The 13,800-nt window shown below is 36.0% G+C and overlaps 2 protein-coding genes across 4 annotated transcripts in view; both read left to right on the top strand.

Annotated features, from left to right (window-relative positions):
• LOC126249062 (CUE domain-containing protein 1) overlaps positions 1-13,800 on the top strand; it is a 254,013-nt gene that overhangs the window by 118,821 nt on the left and 121,392 nt on the right. The window lies entirely within an intron of this gene.
• On the top strand, positions 2,666-3,550 carry LOC126249075 (uncharacterized). 2 transcript variants are annotated; one of them, XM_049950737.1, is made up of 2 exons: positions 2,666-2,858; positions 3,026-3,550. In XM_049950737.1, the coding sequence occupies exons 1-2, from the start codon at positions 2,833-2,835 to the stop codon at positions 3,378-3,380; spliced, it is 381 nt and encodes a 126-aa protein (XP_049806694.1). In that variant the 5' UTR covers positions 2,666-2,832; the 3' UTR covers positions 3,381-3,550. The 2 variants fall into 2 exon arrangements, with proteins under 2 accessions (XP_049806694.1, XP_049806686.1); XM_049950729.1 differs by having other exon boundaries at positions 3,022-3,550.

The following is a 13,800-nucleotide window of genomic DNA, read 5'->3' as shown; positions in this document are numbered from 1 at the left end:
AGCACATTTCTTATCACTATACACCTGTTTAATTATAACATCCCAAAACTTCCTTTCAAAATTAGTTGCTTTAACAGGATAGTCACATACATTTTCATCATCACATTCCTCCTGATTTGCATTTGTTATTGGCTGGTCATGAAAATTATTTACCTCCCCCACCTGACAGGCACCAGGTAAAGGCATAAAAAGTTTTCCTGGTTCCTGTTACTAAGGTTTCTGTTTTGACTATTACAATTTCTATTCCTGTTATTATTGTTACTATTATCATAAGTATTATGGTTCCTCTTGTTACCATTCTGTTTTGCTGGTTGTGTTGAGATGACCCCTCATTGTAATTTTTGTTTCTGTTGTAATGTGTGTTATTAACCTTGTCGTATTCCTCAAAAGCTTTGTCAAGTTCATCAATGTGTTTAAAACAATTCTCTAATGAATCATCAGAACTGCAAACAAGGCCCCCATTGACCCCTCATTGGTAGATGTCTTTTTCAAGATGTCAATGAGAATAAGATCTCAAAAGATTTGTCCATCTGATCAAGCTTACATAACTGTTTCTCATGAAATTCCCACATCGAGAGATTACCTGGTCTGTACCCACTACCATTCAAAACTGCTGTATTTGCGCTCACCTGTTTACTTTTGGACCAGAATTTATTCAAGACCATCTATTAGAATTCATTAAATGTTATTTTTGGCTTTGATTAGCCCGTAAAAATGCTTCACCATCTAGGAAACATTTGGCTATTTTAATAATGAGGCAAGTTTGGGAGAAAACTATCTTTACGTTGCCATAGGAAGACCACTGGGTGTATTTTAAAATCCCCAGCAAAGTATTTAAGAGAGAAGTTATTACAAAACTTCCACCAATTTGTGTATATGACATATTTGTTTCAACATCACTTAGTTGGATGTTAACCTGTTGTAAATTTTCAGATGAAGTCTCAATTATATTGTTAACACTGATAGGATATTATGAATTTGATCATTGTTTGATTTTAATTTCTGTTCGATGAATTCATTTTCCTGCTCTATATATTTGTGCACAATTTTGAATTCAGAGTTCCTTCTATCTAACTCGGTGTGAGTAACATCTTCAACATTCTCCACATGCAACTGTACGTGATGAGCCTTATCGTTTACTGTTTGAATTTCAAGGGCAATTGAGTCACATAATTGACTAATTTTTGGAAGGGAGTTTGCTACTTGTTCCTGTGTTGCCTGAATTTTTGTCTCCATTGTTTTAACCGTGTCATTTGGATGAATAAAACTCATTTGTAGGTCATTACTTTTTACTTTTAAGTTCATTCTTTAGATCATTGTTCTGACTTGTAAGCTTGTTGTGTTCCAGGAGTTGAGACTGACTTGTAAGTTGAGATAATCTGTATAATAAACCTGAGGCCTGTTCACTTGGAGAAAATCCTAAGAAATGTGACGCCTCAGATGACTGTTGCAGGTTTAGCATTGACAAATGACGATTTATATGAAATTTCTCAAGTTGCATTAAGATTTTCCATGCTTGCCATATTTGAAGATAATATTAGGTACAAAACAAAAAAATAAACCTAGCTAACCAGATTATTGTCACACGTAAATTCACAGTAATCCTGCATATCAACAGTCACAGGCCAAAAGAAAATTGGAAAAATGATAGTCTGAGGAAAAGTAATTTAAAATTTAAAAATTATACTCACCTAAAATGTGATCGAATGACGAGTTGCCACACCACACTCTCTGTCTCGTTCCAACTGTTGTCCAATAATTGATTATCACATGTCACAATTAGACTCTGAAATGGAGTGCAAAAATTAGTACACAGTCTTACGTGTATCCCAGTTCAGAGACACCACATTAAAAATACCACCCTTAAATGTGTAAGGGGAGGAAGTCATTTTAATTACCACTGACACTCAGTGAGAATAAAATATGCAGTTTTTGTAGTTCTGTCTATAATTGGACAGTGGTAATAGTGAATTCCCAGTCATACAACTTAATAGTCTGGGTCTCCACCATTCGCAAGTATGAAGACGAGTGAAAACTCACAGTTAATAAAAAGTTCACATAATAATTTAGCTGTTCCATATGATGTGAGACTAAACTTTGATATCGTCGGGTGTGGCTGTTGCTTCAGGAAATCCCTGCATTTGACGTTGCTGATATACTAAATTTTAAATAAAACACAGAGTATATCACTTGTCTTGTGTTGTGACAGATTTGGATATACATTGATGATATATACATTTCTTGTCTGACAGCTTCCAAAAGCCTCACACATACAGCTTCCAAAAGGTAAGAATGCAGACTCACTGCCTCAAACTGTCTCTCTTTTGCAAGCCTCTTCCATACTCTTACTACTACTCACAGGGTTCATACCTTTTATACAGGGTGTCCCAGTTATCTTGACCACCATAAATAACTGTTTGTCCAGATGCAAGTTACAAGCATGTTTAGATGTCATGGGAACATCAATCAGCATGATTGTCTTTGTTGCAGCTTCTTCTTCTTCTTCTTCCTTCTTCTTCTTCTTTTTTTTTTTTTTTTTACAGCAGTATAACTTTTTTAAATGGCACCCTGTATTTTTTATTTGGTAATTCATTTCCTCTCCTAAAGACCTATTCAAAAATGTATCACAGTATACCATTCACTGAACCACAATGTTATTAATTACATAACACAACAATGATGTTGATGCTCCCAGCGTTTAGTGCAGGTACTGGGGGTAATGGAACACATCCACCTGATGTTGGCAGAGGACAAATGTGAACATAAGTAGAATGCACACCCATTATTCCATCAACCATCGTCAGTTGAAGAGTTGTGTATGTACACCAACAAATGCTACTCATTTATGGGGAATGTAGGTTAGTAGAACAGTAATTGCAATACTGTTTTCTTATGTATGAGTACATTTAGTACAGTAGTTTAGTCCTTTTAAATACTGTTGTGTAGCGTAGGCATACAGTAAAGGCTGTCCTTCCTACAAACTGCATCGACATAACGTTTCTTTTATTGCTGTTGTTGAAGGTAGGCAGACTGCTAGGCAGGCTGCGGAACTGTACAGAGAGCAATATCCTGACAAGAACCCACCTTCCCAATGGATGTTTTCTTGTCCTGTTGCGACGCTTCAGGAAATTGGAAGTTTCGACCCACGACAATGCAGTCGTCGTAGCACTTGCACAGACGAAGCTGCCGAAGTTACTGTTCTTGCTTCCGTTGCTATGAACCCACATGTGAGCCCACGACAGATTGAACACAAGATTGGCATTCCTAAAACCAATGTACATAGTATTCTTACATGTCACCAGTTCCATCCTTACCGTGTACACCTACATCAAGAATTGCATGAGAATGATTTCCAGAATTGTGTACAATTCTGTCAGTGAGCACAGCAGAAAATCTTCACCAACATGAACTTCCTTTTATATAAAACTGAACAGTGGAATACATTATTAAATGTAAGATTTGCAAAATAACAAAAGTCATTAGATAATTTTTGTTACTTACACCAAAAAATCGGCCAGATAATACCCTACATGATCTGATAGGCAATTTGGAAGAGTTTACTTAATTTGATATACAATTTCAATGAATTTTACAGTACAACAATTTGAACTACATTTTGTAATTTATAAACAAATTGCTTTGAATAAGATATTTTTGTTGGTGTTTTGGATTTGCACTCACATAGAGCAATCATTTTAAACAATCATAATGAATAAATGACATAGTTTTTCAGAAATAGGGAAGAAGCACATTTTCAAGAATATATGGTGCAACATGGCTCCACAGTTCATATCACAAAACTTCACAGTTGGATTAATAACAAATGGCTTACTCCCCTTAGTTGCTAATATAAATCTGGTAACATATTAAACTCATTTGTACTAATTTTTAAATAGGAAGTTTTCTACTGGAACATAGACATAACAATATAAAGTCCTGAAAGTTAAAAATTAGGGCTCACTTGACCTCTTCAGATAATGTTGACATGGGGAAGGAATTTCAGATTGGGATGTGAAGGTAGTCTCATTTCAAATCACCTCACATATTATGTGACATTCCTCCTGAATCACCCTGTATGTAGGTGTCCAGTTATGGTCATTGCTTTTTGAATGTTCAGTCAGGTCCATAATCAGTTAAGAAGCCAACAGGTATTCTATAGTGCCTTTAAAATAAGTTGCGACTTTTGACGTTTGGCTGACCGGAGGGGGATGTGGTGCCATTGCCCAGGTAACACGAATGGCGAGCTGGCTTTCCCTACCACGCTGCCTGCAGTTTTGCTGGTGAAGTGCCCCTGTTGCCGTACCATGAACAAACAGTACCATGTCGTATCACACATTAGATACATCAACATTTGTCAGCTCGGTAATAAAGTCGTATTTTCTGGCTTTGAAGTGTTCTGTAGTCGTCGGGTATTGTGAAAAAGTGTTTTGCATGTGCAGTACATTTGAATATGTGAGTTTCAATAAAAGTGTTGTCCAAGGACACATTTATTGGCTGGGAAGATAACGTTTGGCTGCAAAACATCCCTCGGAATTCGACAACAGTAATGGACGAAATGCCATACGACTCTGTTGTGATGCAAAAAGCTCCAACAATGCAGTTAAGGAATGTGGATATTTAGCAAAGAAATGTTCCACAAGAGTAAGTTGAACCTAGCATGTATAGAGTGAAGTTAGTGGAACTTCTACTGCTGTACAAGCCAAAACTTCACGCTACCTGGTCGACGAACAGGCCGACAATAAAGGGCATAATTAAATCACGCTTCCTCCACATTATGCTCCATTAAATATGACTGAGAATATATGGGCCTAGGTGAAAAGTAATGAGACAAAAAACAGCAAGAAGTTTATGCTTATTGCAGTTGAGATGTTGACAAAAGAAGCCACTGAAAATTTTACATGAGAGGACCGATTTTGGGGCATTAGCTATACCAGGAAGGTAGTTGAGGAGACACTGATTCATGAAGGACTGTAATGAGTTTTGAGGAATATGTAGCTTCTGTTTTTGCCATGTTAAAATCTGCAGCTTTTGTCAAAACACATTAGAGCTTAGAAAAATTCATCTCTGTAACATTCTAATGCAGTTAAAATGGCCACAGAATCAAGAAATAGTGTATTATTGAACTAACAACTTAGTGTGATTGAGGTCAATAGTTGATGAAATGGCCCATTCTCAGTACAAAAATAAACATGTAACGTCTTTATTTACATTGTTACAAAACCCACAGCAGTTCTCATTTCACCAGCTGTGATGGAACGCAATAATTACAGTATTTCATTGAAAAAAACTCTGTAGTTACTTGAATACCATAGATATGGAAGTTTCACGTATTTATCATATGGCAAAACACACTCGTGTTTGTGTGCTATCATTTGCCAAAATCTTGTTTCAATATCTCAGACCCTTTATGAAATACAAGCAATTCATGAATATTTCATTCCAGTTTTTTTCACTGACACACAATTTTGTGATGGAGTGCTTTACATACATTCCATTTTCTCAAGATTGGAAACAGACAGTGATATCACTCCAAGTTTACAGAATGATTCAATATATTATCTTCATTCAGTATGCAGCAATATGTAACCTAACACACACCAAACACAAATTGATAGTGTCACCTATTTTTCACTGCAGACTAAGATTTTCTAGCGGTAGTAGCAGTAGTTACCTAATACTGAAATATCACAATAAGTATGAGCATTAAGGAAATGATAGGTGTTTCATCATGAAGCTGACTAATTAAACTTTGAGATGTGCAAGTATGAGAGTGTATTACAAATTGGCTTCTTTAAAAAGCATTTGAGGAAGATGGCAGCACGCTGTCAAGTGAGCTGCTGACGCACCTAGCACACGCTTCCCTCCACTCGCTCCATACAGAACTGTCAAAAATCGCAACTTATTTTAAACGCACTATAGAGCACCCTCTTCTAGCCAGTCAAGTAAGCAATCTTTAGACATGGGGCATTGGCAGTTACAGAGTGAGAGTGGATATCTCTTATTTTCTAAATCAGTGACTCAGTTTCAAACTTGCCGGCCGGAGTGGCCGAGCGGTTCTAGGCGCTAAAGTCTGGAACTGCGCGACCGCTACAGTCGCATGTTCGAATCCTGCCTCGGGCATGGATGTGTGTGATGTCCTTAGGGTAGTTAGGTTTAAGTAGTTCTAAGTTCTGGGGGACTGATGACCTCAGAAATTAAGTCCCATAGTGCTCATAGCCAAGTTTCAAACTTGCCTCTCATAATTTAAAACTTTACACTCAAACGCCATTGTACATGGGATTAAAAATTTACAGTAGATTAAATAACACAAATCTGTTAAATAAGGAGTTTGACCCACTAAAAAGATTGTTATTTTATACACTAGTCAGAAAATGTTATTATTCAGTGCAGGCCAGTTTGGTATTTTGAAAAGAAAAGAAACAATAAAGTTTATATATTGTATAATAAATTGTTAATATATTGTATAAATTGTATTGCAAGCTGCAAACTGACTGTAAATGTTAAATATGTTCTTGATAAATTGTTCATGTATAAAAATTCAGAAATTCCTGCTGAAATAGGTTAATTATTATAGCCTTATTTTCTAAAATAATTTGATGTGTCTCCAGTACAAAAATCTTTGTTTTGTGGCTGTACGTTATGAGGTGAATAAACTACATTATACATTTCCTCTGTCTGATGTCTCATACTGGACTGTTTTCTTTGCTGCTATTGCAAAATTGTCTGAAAATATCCTGCCATTTTATCTGCATTGGCTCAATTTTTTACTGTTGAGTGTACCTTTTGATTTTAACTTGTTAGAAATTTGGGTTGATGATGACTTGACAAGCCCTCCTGTGCCAGATGTAGGATTTTTAAGCCAGTTTCAGTATTTCATTGTTGTTTTTAAAACTTTTTCCCTGCTTTCACACTGCTTGGATTATTCCTCAGAATCTTCTATAAAGTGGTTTCTTCCTGTTGGATTTTCAATTTTATGCCGTTAAAAAGATATACCATTTTCTTCTATTTTATTAACAGTTTCTATCCTCAAGGACTAAAGTGGGCCATCCCACTGTTCAGTCATGCTGCATCTAAGCACAGTTTATACTGGTCATTAATCAGTTACATTTTAGTTGACAGCTGTTGCGTACTTGTGCTGTTTTGATGCTATCAGTGCTGTGATAACAGGCAGCAAGGAGAGTCATTCACCTCATCCAATATAAGATAGAGTATGAATAACAGATGTTAGAGCCATTGGCCCTGTAAACCATCCAGACAGGGGACCTTATGGTGTGTTGTCATCCAGACCCAGGTGAATTCTGATTTGTAATGATAGATTACTCCTGCTACTCATCCTCCTCCTCTTTCATTTTCATCCATACTTAGTACATCAAAGAAGGCAGTCAGGTGAAACATGACGATTTTCTCCAGGATTTGTAAGAACAGGATGCTTCAGAGGAAATTTAAAAGATTTTGTAAATAAATTTCCTTTTTATTGTAGTAGTAGGCAGAGATTTCAGTCCATCAGCTATAGAGAAGGAGAGTTGAGCAGCTGAAACTGGTGCCGAGGACAAAGATTCATGTGTGATTGTTCTTAGCGTCTTTTCTGAAAATTATCTTGAGCAATTATAGTACTACAACCAAGAGAAACATTTTAGATTACCTTCAAACTAATAGATTAAACATTTTGGAATCTGTTGAAATAGGATAGGGATATTGTTGATATATGTGTTATGGGCATTAGGCTGTGGTTCAAGGCATAGGTCAGTAATATTGCAAATCCCGGTCACAAGAGCCTACATTCTGTGATACAAATGGGATTGGTGAGCATACGATTGTTGCAGCATTAACGACGACAGGAGTTAGAATAATTTTAAAAAACAGTAGAAAAATATTTTTCCTCAGCAAATGTAGCAAGAAATAGATTACATATTACCTCAGTAGTCAAAATCAAATATTCATCTCTTTGGACAAAGGTGTGAAGGATCAAAAGATAAAATTCAAAAGCATTGTAAAGTATACTTTAAATAATGGAAAGAGTAAAGGCAAAAACTCTGTACAGTTGAGTTGTTGGAACAGTCAGTAGGCACGTAAACAAGACTAAAAATTTTGCTAAGCTTTCAGATGATGTCCTCTGCCTGTATAACTTGTACAGAATAAAAATACACACACACGACTAAACTGTCTTGGCCAACTTGACTGAAGTGTTACTGCAGCTGCTCACCTACACAGTTGACTAACCTTTACTGCTTTCATTATTTCTATCCCACTAAGGAATTTCCATTGTTATATTTAAATTATACTTTAGACAGGTGTGTGTCGAAGAGGACTGTCAGGGACAAGAAAGACTCACCATGTGTCAGTAACTCTGTTAAGAAGATGTTATCAAAGTGAAGAGGGTTTTACATTGGTTTAACTGAAGTGGAAACACATCTGACTAACAAGAGCCAGAGAAAACCGAAATGGGTGTACAAAGAGCCATAGAAGAAGCATTTAATGAATTCAAGATTAAAATTCTGCTGATCATGGTGACAAAAAAATCCCTAGAAATTTTAGCCTTAGATAAACTCAGTAAAAAGATTAATAATAACCCTTTCAGTCACTTTTTGATCATATTATTGCCTAAACGCAAGACAACCAACAGAAGATTGAAATACTTTATTCAGTCTTCCAAAATTATTTCTCTGCAATAAATTGCAATACAGTTTCTCCTGTCAGTTAAACCATGACTGCAGAAGTAATAAATTAAGAGATAAATAATTTTGGAATAGAAAATTGGTTAAAACTGTTCAACAATAGGAAAGCAACAGCTCAGTGGATAAACGAAGGTTCCAGGTAATTATGAAAAGACATAGGTCATTTCCATTTCCAAGGTGGGTTATCAGATACATGAATATTAATAATTAGAGGCCTATATTCCTGATGATAATACATTGTAAAAGTATATAGCATCTTCTATGCTTACTTACTGTGACCTTTTTGGAGGATAAAATCGACATGGATTCCACCTAAAGCTCGGCTCACTTTGTTCATCCATGGAATTCAGAGGGCTATCGATAATGACAATCAGGTTGATGCCATATTCCATGACTTCCAGAACACATTTGATTTAATTCTTCATCATTTAGTGAAAAACATATGAGCTTACAGAGCACTGAACCAAGTTTGTGAGTGGGTACAGGGCTTCTCAGCCAAGTGAATTCAACATGTCATTCTTAATGAGGCTAAAACATCAGTTGTAAAAGTTACTGTGAGTATAGCACCAAGGGAGTCCTATAGGGTGTTTACTTTTTGTTATTTATATAATTACCTGGTGGATAGTGTTGAAAGTTGAATAAGATTGTCAATGTTGATATTCTTGTATATGGCAAAGTGAAGATAGCTGAAAACGTATTGAAATTTGGGAAGGATTGACACTTGGGGGCATGGATGGCAGATACAATGTACTGCACATAAATAGGCAGTAAAATGCGTTACAGTTATAGTACATTATTGGCAGTAATTCACTGAAGGCAGTAACAACAATAAAACAGTTGCGAGTGATGTAAAATAGAATGACAACATAAAATCATTTGTAAGAAAAGCAGATGTCAGCCTGGAACTATTGGAAGAACATTAAGGAAATGAAATTAATCCACAAAAGAAATGGCTTACAAAACACTTGTTCCGCTGGTTCTTAAGTATTGATAATCATTGGGAAACCTTACAAGCCAGGGTTAATAGGGGAGATAGAGAAGATACAGTGGAGAGTAGTGTGTTTTGTCTCAGTGGCATTTAGTTAGTATAAAACCACTTTCTGTACAGAGACGCTTATTAAACCCCAAGGCAGGCACTACAAGAGAGGTGCTGTACATAATACAGTTTACTGTCAAAATTCAAAGAGTGTACATTCCAAGTAGAATCAGGCAGTATATTGCTTCCTCCTTCCTTTAAATTGCATTATGACCGCAGTAGGGAAACTGGTGAGTTAAGCACTCATATGGAACCTTAACAACCATCATTCCCCTATATATTTTCAGAAAGGAATAGGAAATATGTTACTAAAATTGCCCTCTGCCACAACCTGTTTGGTGACTTGCTGTGTGTGTGTGTGTGTGTGTGTGTGTGTGTGTGTGTGTGTGTGTGTGTGTGTGTGTGTGTTTTTAAATGCCACTGTGCTCCATCTATTCACTGGTTTAAAATCTACCATAATCAGTGCCGACCCCCGTCTTCAACCTTCAACATAATACCAATTGCAGTTTACCCAGAGTTGAGATACGCATGATAAACCATTGAAACAGTGGCAAATTTAGCCAGATTTCTTTTACATTCTTGTCCTATCAGATCTTGTGCTACAGCTCTGAAGGAATTTATAATTGAGGGGCATTAAAAAAATTTTCTTTTTTTTCTGCCTGTTGGTCCTTTCTCATGTTAGCTCTCAGTTTCATTTAATCTCTCATTAAATAAACTTTGAGCAAATTGTTAAGTGATTATGTGCTTACCTATAATTTCACACTATTTCTGGTGGTTGTCCAAGTTTTTTTTTTTTCTTTTAGAGATAACCAGAGCCAGGAAATTTAGGCATATATATATATATATATATATATATATATATATATATATATATATATATATATATATATATATGTGTGTGTGTGTGTGTGTGTGTGTGTGTGTGACTTACCGAACGAAAGCTCTGGCAGGTCAATAGACACACAAACATACACACAAAATTCAAGCTTTCGCAACAAACTGTTGCCTCATCAGGAAAGAGGGAAGGAGAGGGAAAGACGAAAGGATGTGGGTTTTAAGGGAGAGGGTAAGGAGTCATTCCAATCTTGGGAACGGAAAGACTTACCTTAGGGGGAAAAAAGGACGGGTATACACTCGCGCACACACATACACATATCCATCCACACATATACAGACACAAGCAGACATATTTAAGGACTGGAATGACTGGTGGAGTGACTCCTTACCCTCTCCCTTAAAACCCACATCCTTTCGTCTTTCCCTCTCCTTCCCTCTTTCCTGACGAGGCAACAGTTTGTTGCGAAAGCTTGAATTTCGTGTGTATGTTTGTTTGTGTGTCTATCGACCTGCCAGCACTAAATAGCTAAAATAGGCAAAACAGTCAGTATAAAAAATCTTACATTATGCCTATTTATTTACTAGATTTCACTATTCAGACAATCTTGCAATCAGTATATTTATGTCAGCATCGTCCTATATTTTTAAACTAACTTAAATCTTTAAAAAACAATGCTGATGGTACCTGAGAGAAAAAGCCTGTGCATAAAAATGTCTTTTTTAATGTGTTTTTAAAAATTTCCTGGAGTTATATTGAGTTTCTGGTAATATATTCTTCATCTGAGAAAATTACCTCTCAATATCTACAGGGAAGCAAATCTAAAACGTTGAACTATTTTAGGGTCTATTTCTATTGTAATAGAATTATCACCTTGTAGAATTTTTGAAATAGTTATGAGTCTGTCGAGAGCAGTATTTTTTGAAAATGCCATTTTATACTTTACCGTAATTAATGAACTCCATTTCCCTAATATATTCTCTAGTCTTTGCACTGCATCTTGCTGAAATCCATGTTCACCATCTGGTTATGGTAGGCTGAGGGATGACATATCTGGTGCAATGTCTTTGAATGTGTGAATCCTTGAGAGCGCTTTCACAAATATCTTCTTAATATTGGAAAATAGTTCATTGTCATCTGGAAACAAGCTTCGTATCTCTTCTGACACCCTGTGAAAATCATGCAAAACGGGTCACGTGAAGCATGTTTGGAAATAGTGCCTTCAAACTTGTCCCAATCTTTTTCATTTAAGGTAAGCATCTGACATGAAAAGTAATCCACATCTACATCTATTTGATTACTCACCAATTCACAGTAAAGTGCCTGACAGAGGGTTCAGTGAACCATCATCAAGCTGTATCTCTACCATTCCACTCTCGAACAGCGTGCGGGAAACATGGGCACGTAAATTTTTCTGTGCAAGCCCTGATTTCTCTTATTTTATCATGATGATCATTCCTCCCAATGTAGATGGGTGCCAATACAATGTTTTTGCAATCAGAGGAGAAAACCGGTGATTGAAATTTTGTGAGAAGATCCCATTGCAACAAAAAACACCTTTGTTTTAATGATTGCCACTCCAGTTCACATATCATGTCTGTTGCACTATCTCCCCTATTTGCTATAATACAAAATGAGCTGCCCTTCTTTGTACTATGGTTTTGTATTGAATTTCTTCGGGCCAGAGTAACTGCAATGAAATGGTAGATAACAGTGCGGTAGTTGAGTTGTTAACTTTTTCCAGACACTCTGTTGTATGCTGGAGTGCTTTTATTGATTCACCTTCTGAAGGAGCTAATGGTCAGACTATTACATTGGTAGTAAAACAATCCATAGGGTCAGTTGACTTATCAGTTGTAATCCAGATCTTTTAATTTTTTTACTTCATTCCTAATGATTTTCATTACTTCAGCATAACATTCATTGTAACATTTTTGCCAACTTGACTGGCTGGGTGTAGATTTGCCCACATACTTCTCCAGAAACTCTGTTAATATAGAGTTCTGTAGTTTCCACAGAGGGATTCCAACATCAGTAAAAGCTTTATATAATTCAAATGCAAATTAGGATTTTCAACTCGATGTTACAATTGTCATTGGAAGCAAAAAAACATTTTTCTCAGTACTCTTGGAAAGTGAATTAAGTAAATTTTTGTGTTTGGTTGTACTGGTGTGTTAAGAAATATTTTTATTCATAGTCCACTGACTGCTCATGTATTTTGCATGGAAGTATTTTACTATTAGCAGAAAATATGTCAGATCTGAAAGCATTAATGTAGTTTCACAATTTACTGCATAAAGGAGCACTGAATTTTGGCTTGTTCATAATTGTCTTGCATGACAGTGTCACAGTGGAAACTGAAAGAAAGATAAATTTAGAACAATAGTGAAACTCCAGCACTCACTGTTGTTTTTGGAGGTACAATCTGATAGGAAGCCAAGTAAACACAGGTGATAATTAAAGTCTTTACCTACTGTTACCTGTTTCACCTCAACACTCATTGTTGTTTGTAATATTAAAAAAATAAATAACAATCAAAATGGCAAGAAAAGGCAGTTATTGTGACAGTTGGGCTTTTATATTAAAAAAAGGCAGGAAAAGACAAATAAAACTGTGGCATTTCAATCACAAGGATGTAAATTGTACAGACTTACATTAACACCAAAGGTAGATTTAACGCATTTAAAAAGGCACTCTGACAAAAACATGATCTCTGTTGATGGATGTAATTTTACACCCTACGATTTTATGAAATACCTCTGAAATTCGTATGGAGCATAGATGCTTTAAATGTGCTAATACCGTTTGAGGCATGAAAAACGCAAACTTGTAAAACTTTAAATGTTTGTATTAAGAAATCTGCACCTCCACCTAACCTCTCAGGCAACACAAGATAATCAGATCGCTATGTATAGTGTTATTTTGAATGTATGCACTCAGTTGTGACTGATTAGTGAAGTGTTTCAATCATACCACATTAATCAAAGCAGCAGCCATATTAAATACTTGCAGTCTTTGTCACTATTACACTACTTCTTCACAAAGAACCATGTACAAGATATCATGAATAGAGAACATTTGTAATTGATTTTATTTTTGCAGTGACATTTCATCGAGGACTTGATCCCTTCTTCTAAGAATTATTCCAGACTGTGAAGTACTTTTCTATTCTAAGACATATTTTTGCATTATATTGAAATGATTTGAATGATGGTCAGCTGTCTTGCACTGTTCTGCACACAGTCAGATATACA

Source organism: Schistocerca nitens, chromosome 1, assembly GCF_023898315.1.
Source record: "Schistocerca nitens isolate TAMUIC-IGC-003100 chromosome 1, iqSchNite1.1, whole genome shotgun sequence".
NCBI classification, from domain to species: domain Eukaryota; kingdom Metazoa; phylum Arthropoda; class Insecta; order Orthoptera; family Acrididae; genus Schistocerca; species Schistocerca nitens.
This window is presented reverse-complemented; position numbering and strand designations above follow the sequence as displayed.